The 16,183-nt window shown below is 39.2% G+C and overlaps 1 protein-coding gene and 1 long non-coding RNA gene across 2 annotated transcripts in view; both read left to right on the forward strand.

The window, feature by feature from the left end:
* Positions 1-2,285, forward strand: part of LOC129205606 (uncharacterized) — a 53,024-nt gene extending 50,739 nt beyond the window's left edge. The window contains exon 3 of the long non-coding RNA XR_008576795.1: positions 2,077-2,285. This is a non-coding gene — a long non-coding RNA (uncharacterized LOC129205606). The remainder of the gene's footprint in view (positions 1-2,076) is intronic.
* A 4,079-nt stretch (positions 2,286-6,364) lies between these two features.
* Positions 6,365-16,183, forward strand: part of LOC129205500 (discoidin, CUB and LCCL domain-containing protein 2-like) — a 65,848-nt gene continuing 56,029 nt past the window's right edge. The window contains exon 1 of the mRNA XM_054823036.1: positions 6,365-6,653. Within this exon, the coding sequence (XP_054679011.1) occupies positions 6,380-6,653 (274 nt within the window). The 5' untranslated portion in view covers positions 6,365-6,379. The remainder of the gene's footprint in view (positions 6,654-16,183) is intronic.

A 16,183-nucleotide genomic window follows, 5' to 3' on the forward strand; every position in this document is an offset into this window, starting at 1 on the left:
GCTACAGCAACGCTGCTACATTTTAACGCTGTTACAGACTCTGTAGACCAAAATGGTATAAAAGGACCAGCTTGTGAATCTAAGAATCTCCAACAACTTCAGCACAGTTTTTCTGATTTACGTGAAGTGAGAATCAGGCCTGTGTTATACATCAAGTCCTTCTTTGAGGCCACTGTCAAGTCTGGTGTAAAAAAAGGAGAGAGTTTCATCAATTTGTTTCAGAACAATGACCCAGATAGCTAAACAGATTTGAACGAGTAAGAGTGGGGATTTACAGTGATGTGAAAATGTGGAAAATGAAAAACTAAAGTAGCATCTTGAAAGATGATAAAAAATAGATCAAATAATAAAGTCTAGTGACAAATATCATAAACAAGCAGTACTTCTACATTTGAAACTCAGTGCAGAGAACTTCATTCTCAAATATAAGGCAGATTTCCAGATGCTTCCTGATAATGTGGGAGGCACTCTGTGCCTGCATGCAAATCCTCACTTAGATAATGCATAGGAAACAAAATGATCTAAACTCCCAAGGCACTTGACCCTATGTGCAGTTGTCTAGGAACAAAATTATGTACAAAATACGCAGATATTACCAGGGCCTCGTGAATATCGTGATTCCATAGCAATGGAATTTGCTGAAGAATCGTGGTCTTGACTCTTGCTTATTATTAGATACTATATGAAAGGGAATGAGGAGGATTTTGGAAGTCCTCAGGGAAGTCTCTGTGGTGGGCATTTTGCAGACATCTAGTAAATGACAGTCCCATCCTTAAATGAACACAGACTGCAGAATGGGAAGATGCACCAGAAGGTATAAATCAGAATAGTAGTTGCAATAGCTGTGATTAAAAGAAAAAAAAAGGGGGGGAAGGTGGAAGCATATAAAGTGGATAGGTTTCTAGTCTTTATAAGTATCAAACTACCTTTGACAACGCCAGTGAAGTATCATCAGTGTACTGAACTATGCTTTTAATGTTAGCTGTGAGAAAGAGGAGCTCCTCATTATCTGGAAGGGGTGGAAGGTGAATTTGGAAAGGAAAAGTGTTCATTTAGAAATGGCACAAGTAACCATATCACTGCAGAGTAATTCTTTAACTCTGTCTTCTAGCCATATACACCCACAAGCCCAGGCTGCCTTCCCTACCATTATAGATGTGAAAAGTCCCCTCTGCTCTTTGTCTAGTTGCCAGAATTTCCAGGTTTTGCCATGCAAATGTTGTAACTGCCAATAGCTGAATATGAAAAAACATGGAGAAGGCATAAAATTAATTTATAAAGAGTATGAAACTGAAGAGCTTCGTTGGACTGTTTGAGTTAATGCTCAAAATATTTTTTTTAGAAACTCTTACTTTTCAAAATATAAATTAAACAGCTGTGAGATTTCTAATATGCTATTCCAGAACATTTCATACCTGAGCTCTTAGGTACACATCAAATGTGAATATGATGATTTTTAACTAATCATGGATACCAGTATTAGTAACATAACTGAAATTTGGTGACATAGGTCACATTTCAGGATCCCGGAAATAGGCCAGCCTGTGCTCTGATGACATTTTACCTGGGAAAAAAAGAGGTGCTTCATACAATTTTTTCCAAAAGTAAGGTGCAAAATACAAATTATGCATGTATTGTTTTCTAGTCCTAGATATGTCTCCATAGCCTAAAGAGTTCTCTTACATGGCCATGAGAGCATTTAAGTTGCACTACACAGTTCTAATAGGGAAGTATTGAGAGACCACAGCTAAGACTCAAAATTAAATGAGCCTTCATTATTTCTGTTTGTATATTTATAATTAAAGGTACTAGTTTTCTTCTTGTGCACATAATTGGCTAACCAAACAGTTACTTTCTATTTAAGAACTGGATCAGTTCTTATGTTCAATTTAAATCCAACCTACTTAAATAGCTTTATCTTAAAGTTCAATCCACAGCTGCCAGTTAGCAGGTCTAGGACTCATTCACACTCACTCTGGATAATATTTTGTGGTGCTAACAGAGGTTCAGACCATTCCTTTCTCATTTTATTTCAATTTTGACATCTGTTTGTTGGTTACCTTTTGCATTGCGCAGCCTTGGTTTGGAAACAGACTACAGAAACTGCAGCCACAGCATCCTACCAGGACACAAGTGGCCCCTGTGCAGAACCTGTCCGCAGCCCAAGAAGAGGAAGATGAAGCCAGCAGCAACCTGGATGTAAGTCGAGCACAGGACAATCGTGCCAAGCAGAGAGGCAGTAAACCACGTTAATGGAGCCGTGTACATACACCTGCAGTGGCACTCCAGTTCGGCGAGTTTGGCACTGCGGTTTACAAGGGCGTGTCTTTAGGGTTACTTTCCCAATCTCTGCTGGAGTGGGTCTGCAATGTGTGGAAAGTGAACCTGTGGATATGTCTCTGCCTTATGCATATTCTTCTAAATGTGATTTTATGAATCCCAAATTTGACTGATAAGGTTCCAGACTGGCACATCTCCACTAGATGAGCAGTTGTCTGTCCTGCTATGACTGGGCTAGTGTGTGTTTGGGGGCCACCTGGCAGTTCTCAAAAGTGAATAGAGTCAGGTTAAGAAAGCTAAGACAGGGGAGCAGATTATCTTCGGAAGGCAAAAGCCAAGGGTGCATCTGATTTCATAGGCAGACCATGATCAGACATTGGCAGAGCATGATCAGGATCAGGATTTCCAAACTCTTTCAAGAGTGTACCTAAACACAGCCTCGTCCAAGAACTATTTGAGCCTCACTAGGAAAAGCTGAACCTATAACACTATAACAAGGAGTAGGAATCCTACAAAATGAAGCAGAGAGGTATTCAGGAGTCAAAGAATAAGTTGTGAATCTGCTAGAGCCTGAGGAGAATCTAAACACTGCTTAAAGCGAAAGGTCATAGGGAGTTTTTCAAACTATCTGTATTGAAGTAGATTCCTCAGTCCTAAACAGCAGTGACATCTTTAAATGTCTTTTTTTCCTTTTTGGCTTTTTTTCTTTCCTTTGGGAGCAAGTGGGGAAATAAAGGACATGAAGTTCTGCATAAAAGCCTTGAGGTCCACAAAGTGCAATCTCCTGTTATGACAAACAGTCATTTAATAAAAATCTACTCACAAACTGTTGGCAATCTTTTTAAAATATAATTAGTCTTCTTGCACCTATTATGTCAGAAGGCTGGTTTAGTAATTCCCTGCTCTTCTGTTTAGAGACCTTCTTTTAGCTGTCATTTTGCTAGTATCATCTTTTGCAATGAAGATCAAATTCCTCTTATCTATGAGCTTATCTCTTTTAGGCACCTTGGCAAGATAGGCTCTTCATGAATGTAGTATCCAGTCTCCTGACCAGCCTAGAGTCCAGTCTCTGAATGTGTTCTGCACACCTGATCCAGATAAAATTAATTTTTTAAATAATGGTGACTAGAACATGACATTCCGGGGGACTTTTTATTATTTCATATAAAATGAACTTAATATTTCCTTCTCTCTGTTAAAATATCTTGCCTCTTGGATGAGGATCACATTTGTCTTTTTCATGTCTTCTTGTCAGTCACATCTCATAGTTGGGCAATCAACCTAACACGTGGGTCATTGTCCCTGGACACCTCCAGTTGATAAACTGCCAAATTAAATGAGAAATTCTTATTACTCTTTGCATTTCATTATAGTTCATCACAGTTCTATTACTCCTGACTTAAAAATCAGTCCTTCTTGAATTATTATGTTTCCTCTCCTTATACAATATTTTGCCACTGTACTGAAAATGTCTCCAACTGTCTTATCAACAGATTTCATTAATATGTTCCTAGTCTTTGTGCCAAGGCCATCCATGAGAATATTTTGTAATACTGAGTTCCATAAGCAGTCCTGGAGGATGTCTCTCTATAATCTTCCTTGAACCCTCGGTGATAAACCCTTGTTCTCTCTCTCCCTTACTCTCTTTGCCAAACCCTCTTGTTATTATCATACTCATTTGTATTCACATATTCAGATGATTCCTATACTATTTCATATCTTCTCCACTTTAACTGATGAACTGTATGAGAATGCTTTACAGAAGTCACCTAAGATTTACTGCATTTTCTTTCCCTAAAAAAAGTTGATTGTTGTCAAAAACAATACCAGTTGAATCTGTTGTCTTTCATAAAGCCAGACTGTATGTTGCCCTATTTTTCATTACTTTTATGCCTTGTACACTATTTTCCTTTACAACCTGTTCTAAAGCCTTGTATACTATTGAAGTTTACGGTTGCATCATCATGTTCTTTCCGTATTGTTAAACACAAAGTAGTGTTTGCTGTACAAGATGGAAAAAATAGCCCCCATTTTCTTTTGGCAGATCATAATTAATTTCTGATTTGTTAGGATTGCACAGTGATCCATTTTTTTAATGATTAAAGACTCCTTTTCTTTCTTCCCGTTTTTCTTTTTTTTGGTCTTTTTGATAATTTGTACTTTATTGCTATTTTTTTCTGATCTCCAAGGCAGAGAAATTTTAGTTGATTAATTTTCTTTTCCATTTTTTCTAAGCTTTTGTGCACTTCTAATATATTTTTTCAGGTAGCTGCTCATCCAGTTACAGTCAGACCCCTCCTCTAAAAGTGTTTTTATTTTCTTGGGATTAAAGTTAACATTTTGCATCTCCCACTTACAAATTCTCCCAGATTTTCTCAACATTCAGGACTCTGAGTTATTCAGTCCAGCCTACCTCACCAAATGGTTCTCTTTGTTTTATAAAATTCCTTCTTTTTTCCAACACTGCTTTTTGTCTATTCAAATAATTTCATTTATATTGATCTGATCTAAGTCAGGATCATCAGATCCAAAACTATTTTATGGTACTGTTGTTCTTTAGCCAGTTGGAGCAAAACCCACAGTCCTTACTCAATAGCACTTTACAGTAAATTCTCAAGCTTTTTCCTTCCCCAAGGTAAATGAAAAACATTGCAACAGAAAAATCATGTATTTCTTCTATTAGAACAGCACATCTTTCAGTTCTCATGATGCTAACTCTCTTTACCAAGTCTGATTTATAGTGATGAAGAAGCTGATTCATTCAATACATAGTGTTTTCTTCCCAATGAAAAAATGTTTGCCTCATTTTTTTCAAGACACATCGTACCTATTCCAGCGATGCTACTTTATTCTTTAAGGCTAGAGCCCTACCCCTTGACTAATCCTGATAATTTCCAATGGGGCAAATTTAGGGCACGATATTCTGAGAAGACATAACAGAATCTGACTCTAACAGAAAGGCAATGAAGGCTACTGAGGGAGGTGAATTTATTGTGTTATGAAGGGGTGTGCTAGTAATTGTGGGAAGAAATTCAGGTTAAAAAAAACCAAAGGATATCAGGGAAAAATATACTGAGACCAAAATTCACTACAGTCCAGAAACATCTTCCAAAGGGAATCTTGGAAGCAGAAAAGTCTTGTACTGTTAAAAGCAGATTTGACAAAGCAATAGAATAGGTCCTGCATTTTTAAGCTGGCTAGCAGACATTTTTTCCATCTCTAGCTTCCATGTGTCTGTGTTCCCTACCTCCTCTTTCCCTGACAGATGTTCTACTCCTCATTAAATAAGGAAGTAACAGCACCCTTTCCTCACTGTTCCTCAGTCTTCACCCATAATTTAACCCCAGATTTCAAGTATTGCTGCAGTGCTTTGCACCTATTCCACTGAAATTAATTCCAGCTAATTTCTGTTTTTTAGGTACTCTTCCTGTCTGTGGAAGCAAAGGAAGAGAAGGAGGAAGAAATGCTTCCTGCTGTTTAGCAGTTCTGTAAATGAACAAACTTACTTCTAAGGCATAGCTTGCAACCTGTGGGTAGGACTCAAAATAAAATGCTTTTTATTCATCGTGTTTAATATCACATACTGAAGTTTGAGGCACCAATGGTAGGTGATTGATTTTTGTAGAACTAGTTTCCATATCTCTAACTTCTTTACAATCTTTCTGTGTACATTGTTAGATTTACATACACTCCCCCCTCAAACATTAGGCTGGAGTCATTCTTCATCTTGCAGGGTTAACTAATCCATCATTAGATGGACCCATGCAGATCCATATGAAATGTTTGCTTTTAAAGCCAAGCTTTCTTACATCAGCTTTTGACATTTTATTCACTTGGACAAGCTGATTAATGGTGTCAGCATTGTACATTTGCTTTGCAATGAATACTAAGCAGATGTTATACTGGCGTGTTGCCCCACACTGAGCACGAAGAGGTAAATTCCGTGAGACCTTGCTTTTGTAAATAGGTCAGTTACCAAAAGGTCAAAGTGTGTCCCTTAGTCTGTTTTATATATAAATATGATACTGATTAATCTTAGATATTTTGATTCAAGTCTTCTGGGAGGGGCTTTATATTGGAAGTACAGGGCCAAAACCTGATGTGTCAGACTAGGCAAAGCGTCTGTGAGTATAAGGACAATCTTTTCTGTGAGGGCTTCCACGTTGAACCAGTTGTGAGTTGCTCTCATTATACCTTGCATTTTCTCTCTCAGCAGGCATGCAGGCGAGGTCTGTTACGTTTTTCATCAAGCCAATGGGATGTAACAAAAGAATGTTTCAGGCACACAAGTCCCTCTTTAGGTCTGAAATGGAAACCACAAACTTCAAGCTCAATACAGAGTGAGAAGGGAACAGTTCCTCAAAAAAATCTGGGTAAGCACCCCTAGGATAAAAGGAAGTGTTAGCAAGAGAAGAGATGATAAGCCATACGTAAGCATTTTCCTTCAACATGAGCTAAACTTTAGAAATGAACCCTCTGAAGTAGAACTACTTCTGTTTGACACTGGCAGAAAAGAATCAAGTGCATTGATACAGATTTCAGAGATGGACCTGTGCCACAAAGTTTGAGTCAGATCTGAAGTTTCCCAAAGTTCAGGAAGTCTTCAGAACCAGGGCTCTTGGGTCCTTCTCACATAATTTACAAAGCCTACATTATCTGTTGTCCAGGAACAAAGATTTTGAATATACTACTCTTCCAGATAGAAATAGAATTATTATCTCCCTACCTTCTGAGAATCCAATGGAATTATCAATTTTCTTTATTTTACTAATGTATTAATTATATATATAAGCAATTATTAATATATTGTTAATTACCATGTGGGGTTTTTTCCCAGAAATTCTTCCTCCATTCTAGCCAAAAAGAAGAAAGAATATAGAAAACATACACATTAATCCTGTACAGGTAAAACTTAATCTATTTCAGTGGATGCAAGATATGAACCATTCTATGATTCTATGAATATTCACAATGCTCTAAGGTCTTACAGCCATCTCTAAGAGTCAGGGACTAGCTCCCAACTGAATCTCTATTAATGCCCAGTATTCACCCTTCAAATGAGATTTTATAAAATAATTTTGAGTATTTATGATATTATCATTTTTATGGCATAAAATGTTTGAATGTAAGCTAGTTCAGTTAGAATGGCACGATTATATTGACACAATTCTGCTGGTCAGAAAAACCTCTTCCTTTATAACTGTTCTTGTCCAACAAATTCCTGGGAGCTTGGTTATTTAGCTTAAGATGAAGAGAATGGATTCAGCTCTGGAGGTCCATGGTTCACTCTCTGTTTTTGAAGAGTATGACTAATATTTAATTCAATATTTCATTCACCTCTCTAAAAAGACAAACATAAAATGACAAGGACATATAAATATAACTAGACCATTGTCTGTATTAAATATATTTTCCTGATAATCACATGTAGGTTGTTTATATTTATTTTCCTAAGCATAGATATCCTAGTTACTTGCACCTCATTAAAATAAGTCCTTCTCTGGCTTAACAACCAATGCATTTTAAGCCTGTTCATTTAAACTATTGAGAGTTTATATGCATGAAAAGCCTGAAGGTAATGAGGCTTTTACTTACTGAACACCTTTTATATCCCCAGAGTATCTCTTCCTGTGTAAGCTGAGTCTCAACTGTGACATAGTGGTTTCTAACTGAATTCATCGCCTTCCAGTTGACTGTACCCTATCCCTTGAACAGGAATTTGCAAGCAAGAAAGCTAGTGAAAGGTCAAGGGGTAGAGAGAAGAAGCACCCTGAACAGAATGGCACTTGTTCCTTCTGCCACTTCAAGTTACTGACATCCTTGCTGTCTCCATGCATTCATTTGCATAATAGAGGTGATCATCTGGCCTTTATTGCAGATTGAATGTAAATCAGTTACTGAAACATAAAATACATCCTAGGGAACTCTGCACACTGGCATACCAATGAAGGTCCTAGTGCTGCCTAGGGATACTGGAAATTACAAAAGAAAAATATTAGTGTTGCTGATTGACCCTCATTGTTACAACTTGTATGAGAGGCTACAGAGGGATTTCACGGTCTTGGTGAAAGAAGTGTTACTTCTAGTTAATCTCCCTTCTCCCACTGCTGTAAAGTTATTTAAGAGACTGGACTTCACATTTTAGTACATAACTTGCCACCAAAATCATCCCATTTTTGACCCCTCTTGAACTGAACTGGACTCCAAGCTGGGAGATTTCTGCTTACATTGAGATATAACCATGTACTTAATGGCTTTATTTTAAGCACCAAACCTCATGAAAAGACCTTCCTGATCTGCAACATTTTACTGAGCCATTCTGCATAGAATATATTTCCAGTTTCTTTGGTAAGACACTATTTTCCTTCTCAACACAAAAACAGCTGCAGGCTTTTCTTCCTAACATTTGGAAATAAACAGAATAGTATTGACTGCACTTCTACTCAACCTTTTTGACCAGGATTCCCTACTTTTCATTTTTGCTAAAGCAGGCTAGGATGCCATGCCTCCTCTACCACTTAACAGAACTACTGCACATACACACCCAGTCCAAGACATCTATGTTGCTGTGCCTTTCAGGAAGCCTGTCAGTTACAGCTCTAACCTTCTGATGTTCGATACGGTAATCCCTTTCCTTTTAATTTTGCCCATAAACTACGAACTAGTGAACCTTTTTCTTCCCAGCTGCTACAGCTGGCTGTCTAAGTTCTTATTGACTCTCTCCAAATCAATTTTCACTCACATTTGTATGAGTTGCATCTCATTCACAGAAGGAGAGATTGACACTACCAGGTTACAATCTCGTCCAGCAACTAACTAATCTTTCTCATGAAGTCTTGCATGAAGCACACTGGGGCACGTGCTGGCAGAGAAGCAGTGACGTTGCACTTTAAGAGGAGTGAGTGTGTGGCATATTTGCCTCATATATCTGGAAATGGAAAGGGGCTAGGCAACTGAGCACTGACAGTCATAATTTTCAAAAAACACTAGGGCCAAAACCACAATGCTATTTTAAGAAGATGTTGGGCCAGGGAGTATGAATCTTTCTTCACTTTTGGTTTTATCAAACTTTCTGGTTGATTTGGGCCATCTTTTAAAACTATTTCAACAATCATAATGGCCAGAAACTTACACTTTTGTAACATCTTTTATCTCTCTCTTTTCTCTTTATTTTAAATTTGGATTTTGATTCTCAAAACTCTAGCACAGTCATCGCTTGCCAGCGTCCAAGTGCTGGCAACAACACAATATGACACAGATTTCCTGGGTTTTATAGTAACTGGCAATGCCATTCTCCAGGGAGAAGCATTAGCCCTGTGTGTAAAGCTTGGATTTCACATAAACAGCTCTATTTCTTCTTTAAATTTGATCATATGCTCTCATTTTCATATATGTCTTTATTAGTATAGCCCAATATTTCTTTTAAAGCTTTTAATATTTTCAGGCTTCCTCCCATTTAAAATTATAATTCTCTGCTATTTCAGTTAAATGCTACACCAATTTTCTTACAGCTGAGTAATTTTTGCCTGCAGTTCTAGCTCTGTATTTCATCAGCACCAGCTAGGGCTGTCTACCAGCAGCACATTACTTAAATTTGTACAAAAGATATAACTGGCTTTTTAGCATTGATCTGTTTTTTCTAGAATATATTTTCACATTTTGATTCTCCTCTTTTCACTACACATCATTTTACTTATCACAGTACTGATGCGGTTGCAGCTCAGCTCAGTTTGCTTTGGCGGACTACAATCAATCAGATAAAAAAAATTAGGCTGCTCCTCAAATTCTTTATCTGGAAGAGACAGAGCTGATACCAACATGTTCATGCTCTGATTCACAATTTTAAGAGCAGGTAAAGTATAAACCCTTGAAAAAAATGAATTTATTTGCTACAGAGATTACTAATCTCATCTGCAAAAACAGAACACCTCTTTCTGAAACAGAAAATTTTGCTTGAAGTTCTTCCTTTTGGATCTTAGCTTCCAGACATTGTCTTCACAGGTCCCAGATTGTAGCATTACAGTCTCACCTCAAGTTTCTGTTTACATCTGAGGCTCCCCTGTACACAGCATTAGGCACAAATATATTACAACTACACATTATGTTGTTCTCTGACATCAATGTATGGATCTGCTTAAGGGTAGGAAGGCTCTGTAGAGGGATCTGAACAGGCTGGATTGATGGGCCAAGCCCAACTGTATGAGCTTTAATAAGGCCAAGTGCTGGGTCCTGCACTTGGGTCACAACAATGCCATGCAACGCTACAGGCTTGGGGAAGAGTGGCTGGAAAGCTGCCTGGCGGAAAAGGACCTGGGGTTGCTGGTCGACAGCCGGCTGAACATGAGCTGACAGTGTGCCCAGGTGGCCAAGAAGGCCAACAGCATCTTGGCTTGTATCAAGAATAGTGTGGCCAGCAGGAGTAGGGAAGTGATTCTGCCCCTTTACTTGGCTCTGGTGAGGCTGCACCTCGAATACTGTGTTCAGTTTTGGGCCCCTCAGTACAAGAAGGACACTGAGGTTCCAGAGCATGTCCAGAGACGGGCAACAAAGTTAGTAAAGGGACTGGAGCACAAGTCTTATGAGGAGTGGCTGAGGGAACTGGGGTTGTTTAGCCTGGAGAAGAGGAGGCTGAGGGGAGACCTTATTGCTCTCTACAACTGCCTCAAAGGAGGTTGTAGTGAGATGGGTGTTGGTCTCTTCTCCCAAGTAACTAGCGAAAGGACAAGAGGAAATGGCCTCAAGTTGCGCCAGGGGAGATTTAGATTAGGTATTAGGAAAAATTTCTTCACCGAAAGAGTGGTCAGGCATGGAAACAGGCTGCCCAGAGAGGTGGTGGAGTCACCATCCCTGGAGGTGTTCAAAAAACATGTAGACATGGCACTTCGGGACATGGTTTAGTAGACATGGTGGTGTTGGGTTGACAGTTGGACTTGATGATTTTAGAGGTCTTTTCCAACCTTACGATCCTATGATTCTATTACATCATATTTTCTGGATATAAAAGCCTGAAACATGTGACACTCAACTCCTCTCACCTTCATAAGGGTGAAAGAAAGAGTGCTCTTAATTATTTTCCTAATTTGATAAATGTGATCTGTTCTCCTCAAGCATATAAATATATCAGTAAAGAGCTGCATCTTTTGAGGAACCAGACATCTAATTTTTTTCTAGTTACCACTGGTCAATGAGACTGGAAGCAGGAATCAGTGTAAAATCAAATCGTAACTCAACTTGGTACAGTGACTAATTCAGAGGCAAGAATGAGTAAGGATGCAGGCAGAGAAGATGACTAGAACAATATAGGGAAGATACAGAATTTGGAGGAGGTGCACAGGCCATGAAAGATTGTTTCAACATGGGGTTTGCATAAAAGAAGCAAAGCTAAAAAAGAAAACTAAAGTCCTGACAAAAATGTAAAATATTGAAAAGAATGTGGAGAGCAACACATTAACTGTAAAATAGAGATGAAATGTATGGAAATAATTGAAGCAGCAGACTCATGGTTCCTGATTCAGCAAAATAGTTACAGACGTAAGTTTAAGTGTGCTTTTCATTCCCACAGAAGCTAAATCCATGATTAAAATCCTGCCTGTGCTTATGTGCTGAATTAATCCTATAGTAATTAAAGTCTCCTCCTTCAGCTTTCACTGAGCCATAGGATTCATTGCATCCAGGGAATTTAGATTGCTTAGTACATCAAAATACCGCTTTTATTTAAGAGTACCAAATCCATTGTTACAAGACACAATTAGTCTTAAAGGTTTTTCTGTTTTTACTTGAAGGATCTTAGTAGTACTGGGCATTGATCCAATAAACATGAACTTGTTCAAGGGTAGAAGACAGTATGAGATTCTCCCTAATATTTTCCTTCTCTACGTTACCATGTTTAAATAAGCAAAAAATAGCTTATTTTTTTCCTCAGCACCCCCGAATTGTTTCAGATATACAGTGCAGTAAAAATGTTAAAGAAAATTGTTCTTGGAATTTATGCTACCATTTTCTCTGCTAATGACTTTAGGCACAGTAAAATTAACTGATGTTTCTTACCAAAATAACCCAGAACTAAATGTTAAGTGTTTATTATCTTTTAAAAACACAAACCAATCAGCAACCAAATAACTCTAGAGCATCAAATAAATCTGCTTTATGTACAATCATGAGGCTCCTATCTGAAGTGAATTAAAAATTAATCTTAGGTAAATATATCATGGTGGGTTTGTAAATGTGTTTCTGAGGACGAGATTAATTACATCCATTGATGTGAATAATAGACAATCAATACCCATTTTCCTTTCTAAAAAGACGAAATCAAATCCATTCTGCAACTGGGACTTTGTTGTTATTCTTAAAAAAATCAGCATAATAGGCAATTAAAACGGAAACAAAGAAAAAATTAAAACACAGAGAGGAATAGAAGGATTTTTACTGAAAGCTATAATAAAACCTAGAAATCCCAAATGAGATGAAAATGAGCAGCCAAGAGCAACAAAAGCTAGATCCGAAGGCCTAGATCCTGCAGTCTTTTAGTACCACACGTTTAGCTGATGCCACAGAGCATACTGCAGGATTCTGGAAGTGTTTGCAAGATCAGGCACCAACCATTTTGCTTGGCTGTAGGTTAGTAGTAACAACAGTTAATAAAATAATATTTGAAATATGTAAACTTCTGAAGCTCCAGAGATGTTTCCATTCTGTAGAACTCATGATAGCTTAAATTACTCACAATTTTTCATGAGTTTTCTTTGGATATTTAATTTAAAATATTATGGAACCATTTATTAAAGTGTGTTTTCCAAAAAGCAGAATTATGGCAAAGGAGAACAATAACTTTTTCAATAACAGTTTCTGGTTTAATTCAACTACTTTAACAATTAAAAATAAGAAAAGGATAAGGGTTTGTTCCAGTGTTATAGCTGTTAAATTATAAAACTGTATTTTAGTGAATAATCCCTTTATATACTATTAAGCCTGGACAGTTTTAGAGATGGCATGTTTTTTCCACGGCATATGTCAAACCTGTCCGCTGAGCTGGGTCCAGTTATTCATGGGCAGGAGACTGGATCACTCTCAGGTAAAAGGGCTACTTACCTAATGAACGTGGAAGTTAAAGATTTCCTTTAACATTAAATGATCTTTTTTAGAGTGGCATCCAGACATCCCTGTACCGTGGTAAAGAAGTTTGCATTTTCAATATATCTGCTGGATGGTTCATGGCGTCCAGGGGTGTTTAATCCAACACAGCTTCACAGGAATAGTAGGAGGAACTAAAATAGAGCAGAAGACCTCATTCAGATCCCTCACTCTGGAGTGAACTTTACTCTTGTTAAACTCTTGTAAATGCTAGAAAACATTTTGGCTAAAGAAAATTCTACAATTTAATTTAGTTTTGAGTGTTATATGCTTAAAATAATTTGCATACTTAAGTGTGACGTCTCAGCAGATTGCAAGATCTAACCTATATATTGGACTTCAGCCAAATTTGACTATACTGCCACTGTAGCTGTAATCTAAACAACTCTAAGAATATGCTCATTACCAGATAGCATAATTCTCTTGGTTGGAATTCCACCATAAGCAGTGGAATTTGTTTTCTGGAAAAAGAGGTAAAGTGACCTAATAATTCTGTGGACAGCAGAGAGAAACTGTGAACCTGAGTGCAGATCTGGACTTGCTCATAAGTGATTATCTGGGAACAGTGCTAGTAATAAACTTCAGGTGTTTGCTGACAAGAAAAAGGAGACATATGGCCCTTAGATATACATACAGCACTTGTATTAGCTGGGTGGGTGGGCCTTTGTATTCACCATCACAGAAAACATCTAGTGCATATGTGACATTTAAAAAATTAAGAGATAAGAAGATGGAGGTGCTAGCAAAGATCTAATGTGTTAATATAACAAAGGAAGTCAATAATTTGTCTGCTTTAAATGCATTATTCCCTTTCTTCAAGTGCAGAAGAATCCACTTTCTCAGAGTAAGTATTTATTTCAATTAGAGAACACAGATAAGTAACTACAGAAACTGGAAAGCTGAAAATCTCTTTTGCTCATTTAGAACATCCCCTGTCAGTGCAGGACTCTCCTCCATAGTACATTACCTGATGCCTTAGAATCATACAATCATAATTCAGGTTGGAAGGGACCTTCAGGTGTTATCTAGTTCAACTCCCTGCTCAAAACAGGTCTAATCAGATCAGGTTGGTCAGGGCCACATCCAGGGGAGTCCTCAACATGTACAAAGATGGAGATTCTACAATGTCTCTGGGCAACCTGATCCAGCATGTGACCACCCTCATACTATTTTTAACCCTTTTATCTGAAATACGGAATTTACCATGTTGCAACTTGTGTCTGTTCCCTCTTGTGCTATCGCCGTGCACCTCTGAGAAGAGGCTAGTTCCATCTTCCAATCCGGTCCTGCAGTCAAGTAGTTGTAGGCAGCAAGAAAGTCTCCTCTTAGCATTCTGGACTTGTGCAAAGCGTTTGACACTGTCCTGCATGACATCCTTGTCTCTAAATTGGAGAGACAGGCACTTGACAGTGGATAAGGAATTGGCTGGATGGTCTTGCTCAAAGAGTTGTGGTCAATGGCTCGACGTCCAAGTGGAGACCAGTGACGAGTGGCATTCCTCAGGCATCGGTATTGGGACCGGCACTGTTTAACATCCTTGTCAGCAACATGGGACAATGAGATAGAGTGCACCCTCAGCAAGTTTACCGACAACACCAAGCTGTGCGGTGCAGTCGACACGCTGGAGGGAAGGGATGCCATCCAGAGGGACCTTGACAGGCGTGAGAGGTGGGCCCGTGTGAACCTCATGAAGTTCAGCAACGCCAAGTGCAAGGTCCTGCACAGGGGTCGGCACAATCCCAAGCGCGCTATAGGCTGGGCGGGGAATGGATTGAAAGCAGCCCTGAGGAGAAGAAAGACTTGGGGGTGTTGGTTGATGAGAAGCTCAGCATGAGCCGGCAATGTGTGTTTGCAGCCCAGAAAGCCAACCGTGTCCTGGGCTGCATCAAAAGAAGCATGACAAGCAGGCCAAGGGAGGTGATCCTGCCCCATCTACTCCGCTCTCGTGAGACCTCACCTGGAGTACTGCGTCCAGCTCTGGGGTCCCCAGTAGAAGAAGGACATGGAGCTGTTGGAGCAAGTCCAGAGGAGGGCCACAAAGGTGATCAGAGGGCTGGAGCACTTCTCCTTTGAAGACAGGCTGAGAGAGTTGGGATTGTTCAGCCTGGAGAAGAGAAGGCTCCGGGGAGACCCTATAGCAGCCTTCCAGTACCTGAAGGAGGCCTACAAGAAAGCTGGAGAGGGACTGTTTACAAGGGCATGTAGTGATAGGACAAGGGGTAACAGCCTTAAGCTGAAAGAGGGGCGATTTAGATTAGATATAAGGAAGAAATTCTTTACTGTGAGGGTGGTGAGGTGCTGGAACAGGTTGCCCAGAGAGGTTGTGGATGCCCCCTCCCTGGAAGTGTTCAAGGCCAGGTGGGATGGGGCTTTGGGCAACCTGGTCTAGTGGAGGGTGTCCTGGCCTGTGGCGGGGGGGTTGGAACTAGATGATCTTTAAGGTCCTTTCCAACCCAAACCATTCTATGATTCTATGATTCTCTTTTCCAGCTCTCTCAGCTTCTTCTTGTGCATCATATTCTCCAGCCCCTGATATTTTGGAGGCCTTCTGATTGACTTTCTTCCATATGTCAATATTGTTCTTGTACTGGAATGAGCCCAAAACTGGACACAGACGAAGTCTTATGAAAGATCACTTCCCTGGCCCTCTTGTTAATACAGCTCAAGGTGCTGTTGGCCTTCATTGCTGTGAGGGCCCACTGCTGACTCATATTCAAATTGTCCACTTGCATGCCCAGGTCCTTTTCTGCAGAGTTTCTTCCAAGAGCCCCCA

The sequence above is a fragment of the Grus americana genome, chromosome 1, assembly GCF_028858705.1.
Source record: "Grus americana isolate bGruAme1 chromosome 1, bGruAme1.mat, whole genome shotgun sequence".
Taxonomy (NCBI): Eukaryota; Metazoa; Chordata; class Aves; order Gruiformes; family Gruidae; genus Grus; species Grus americana.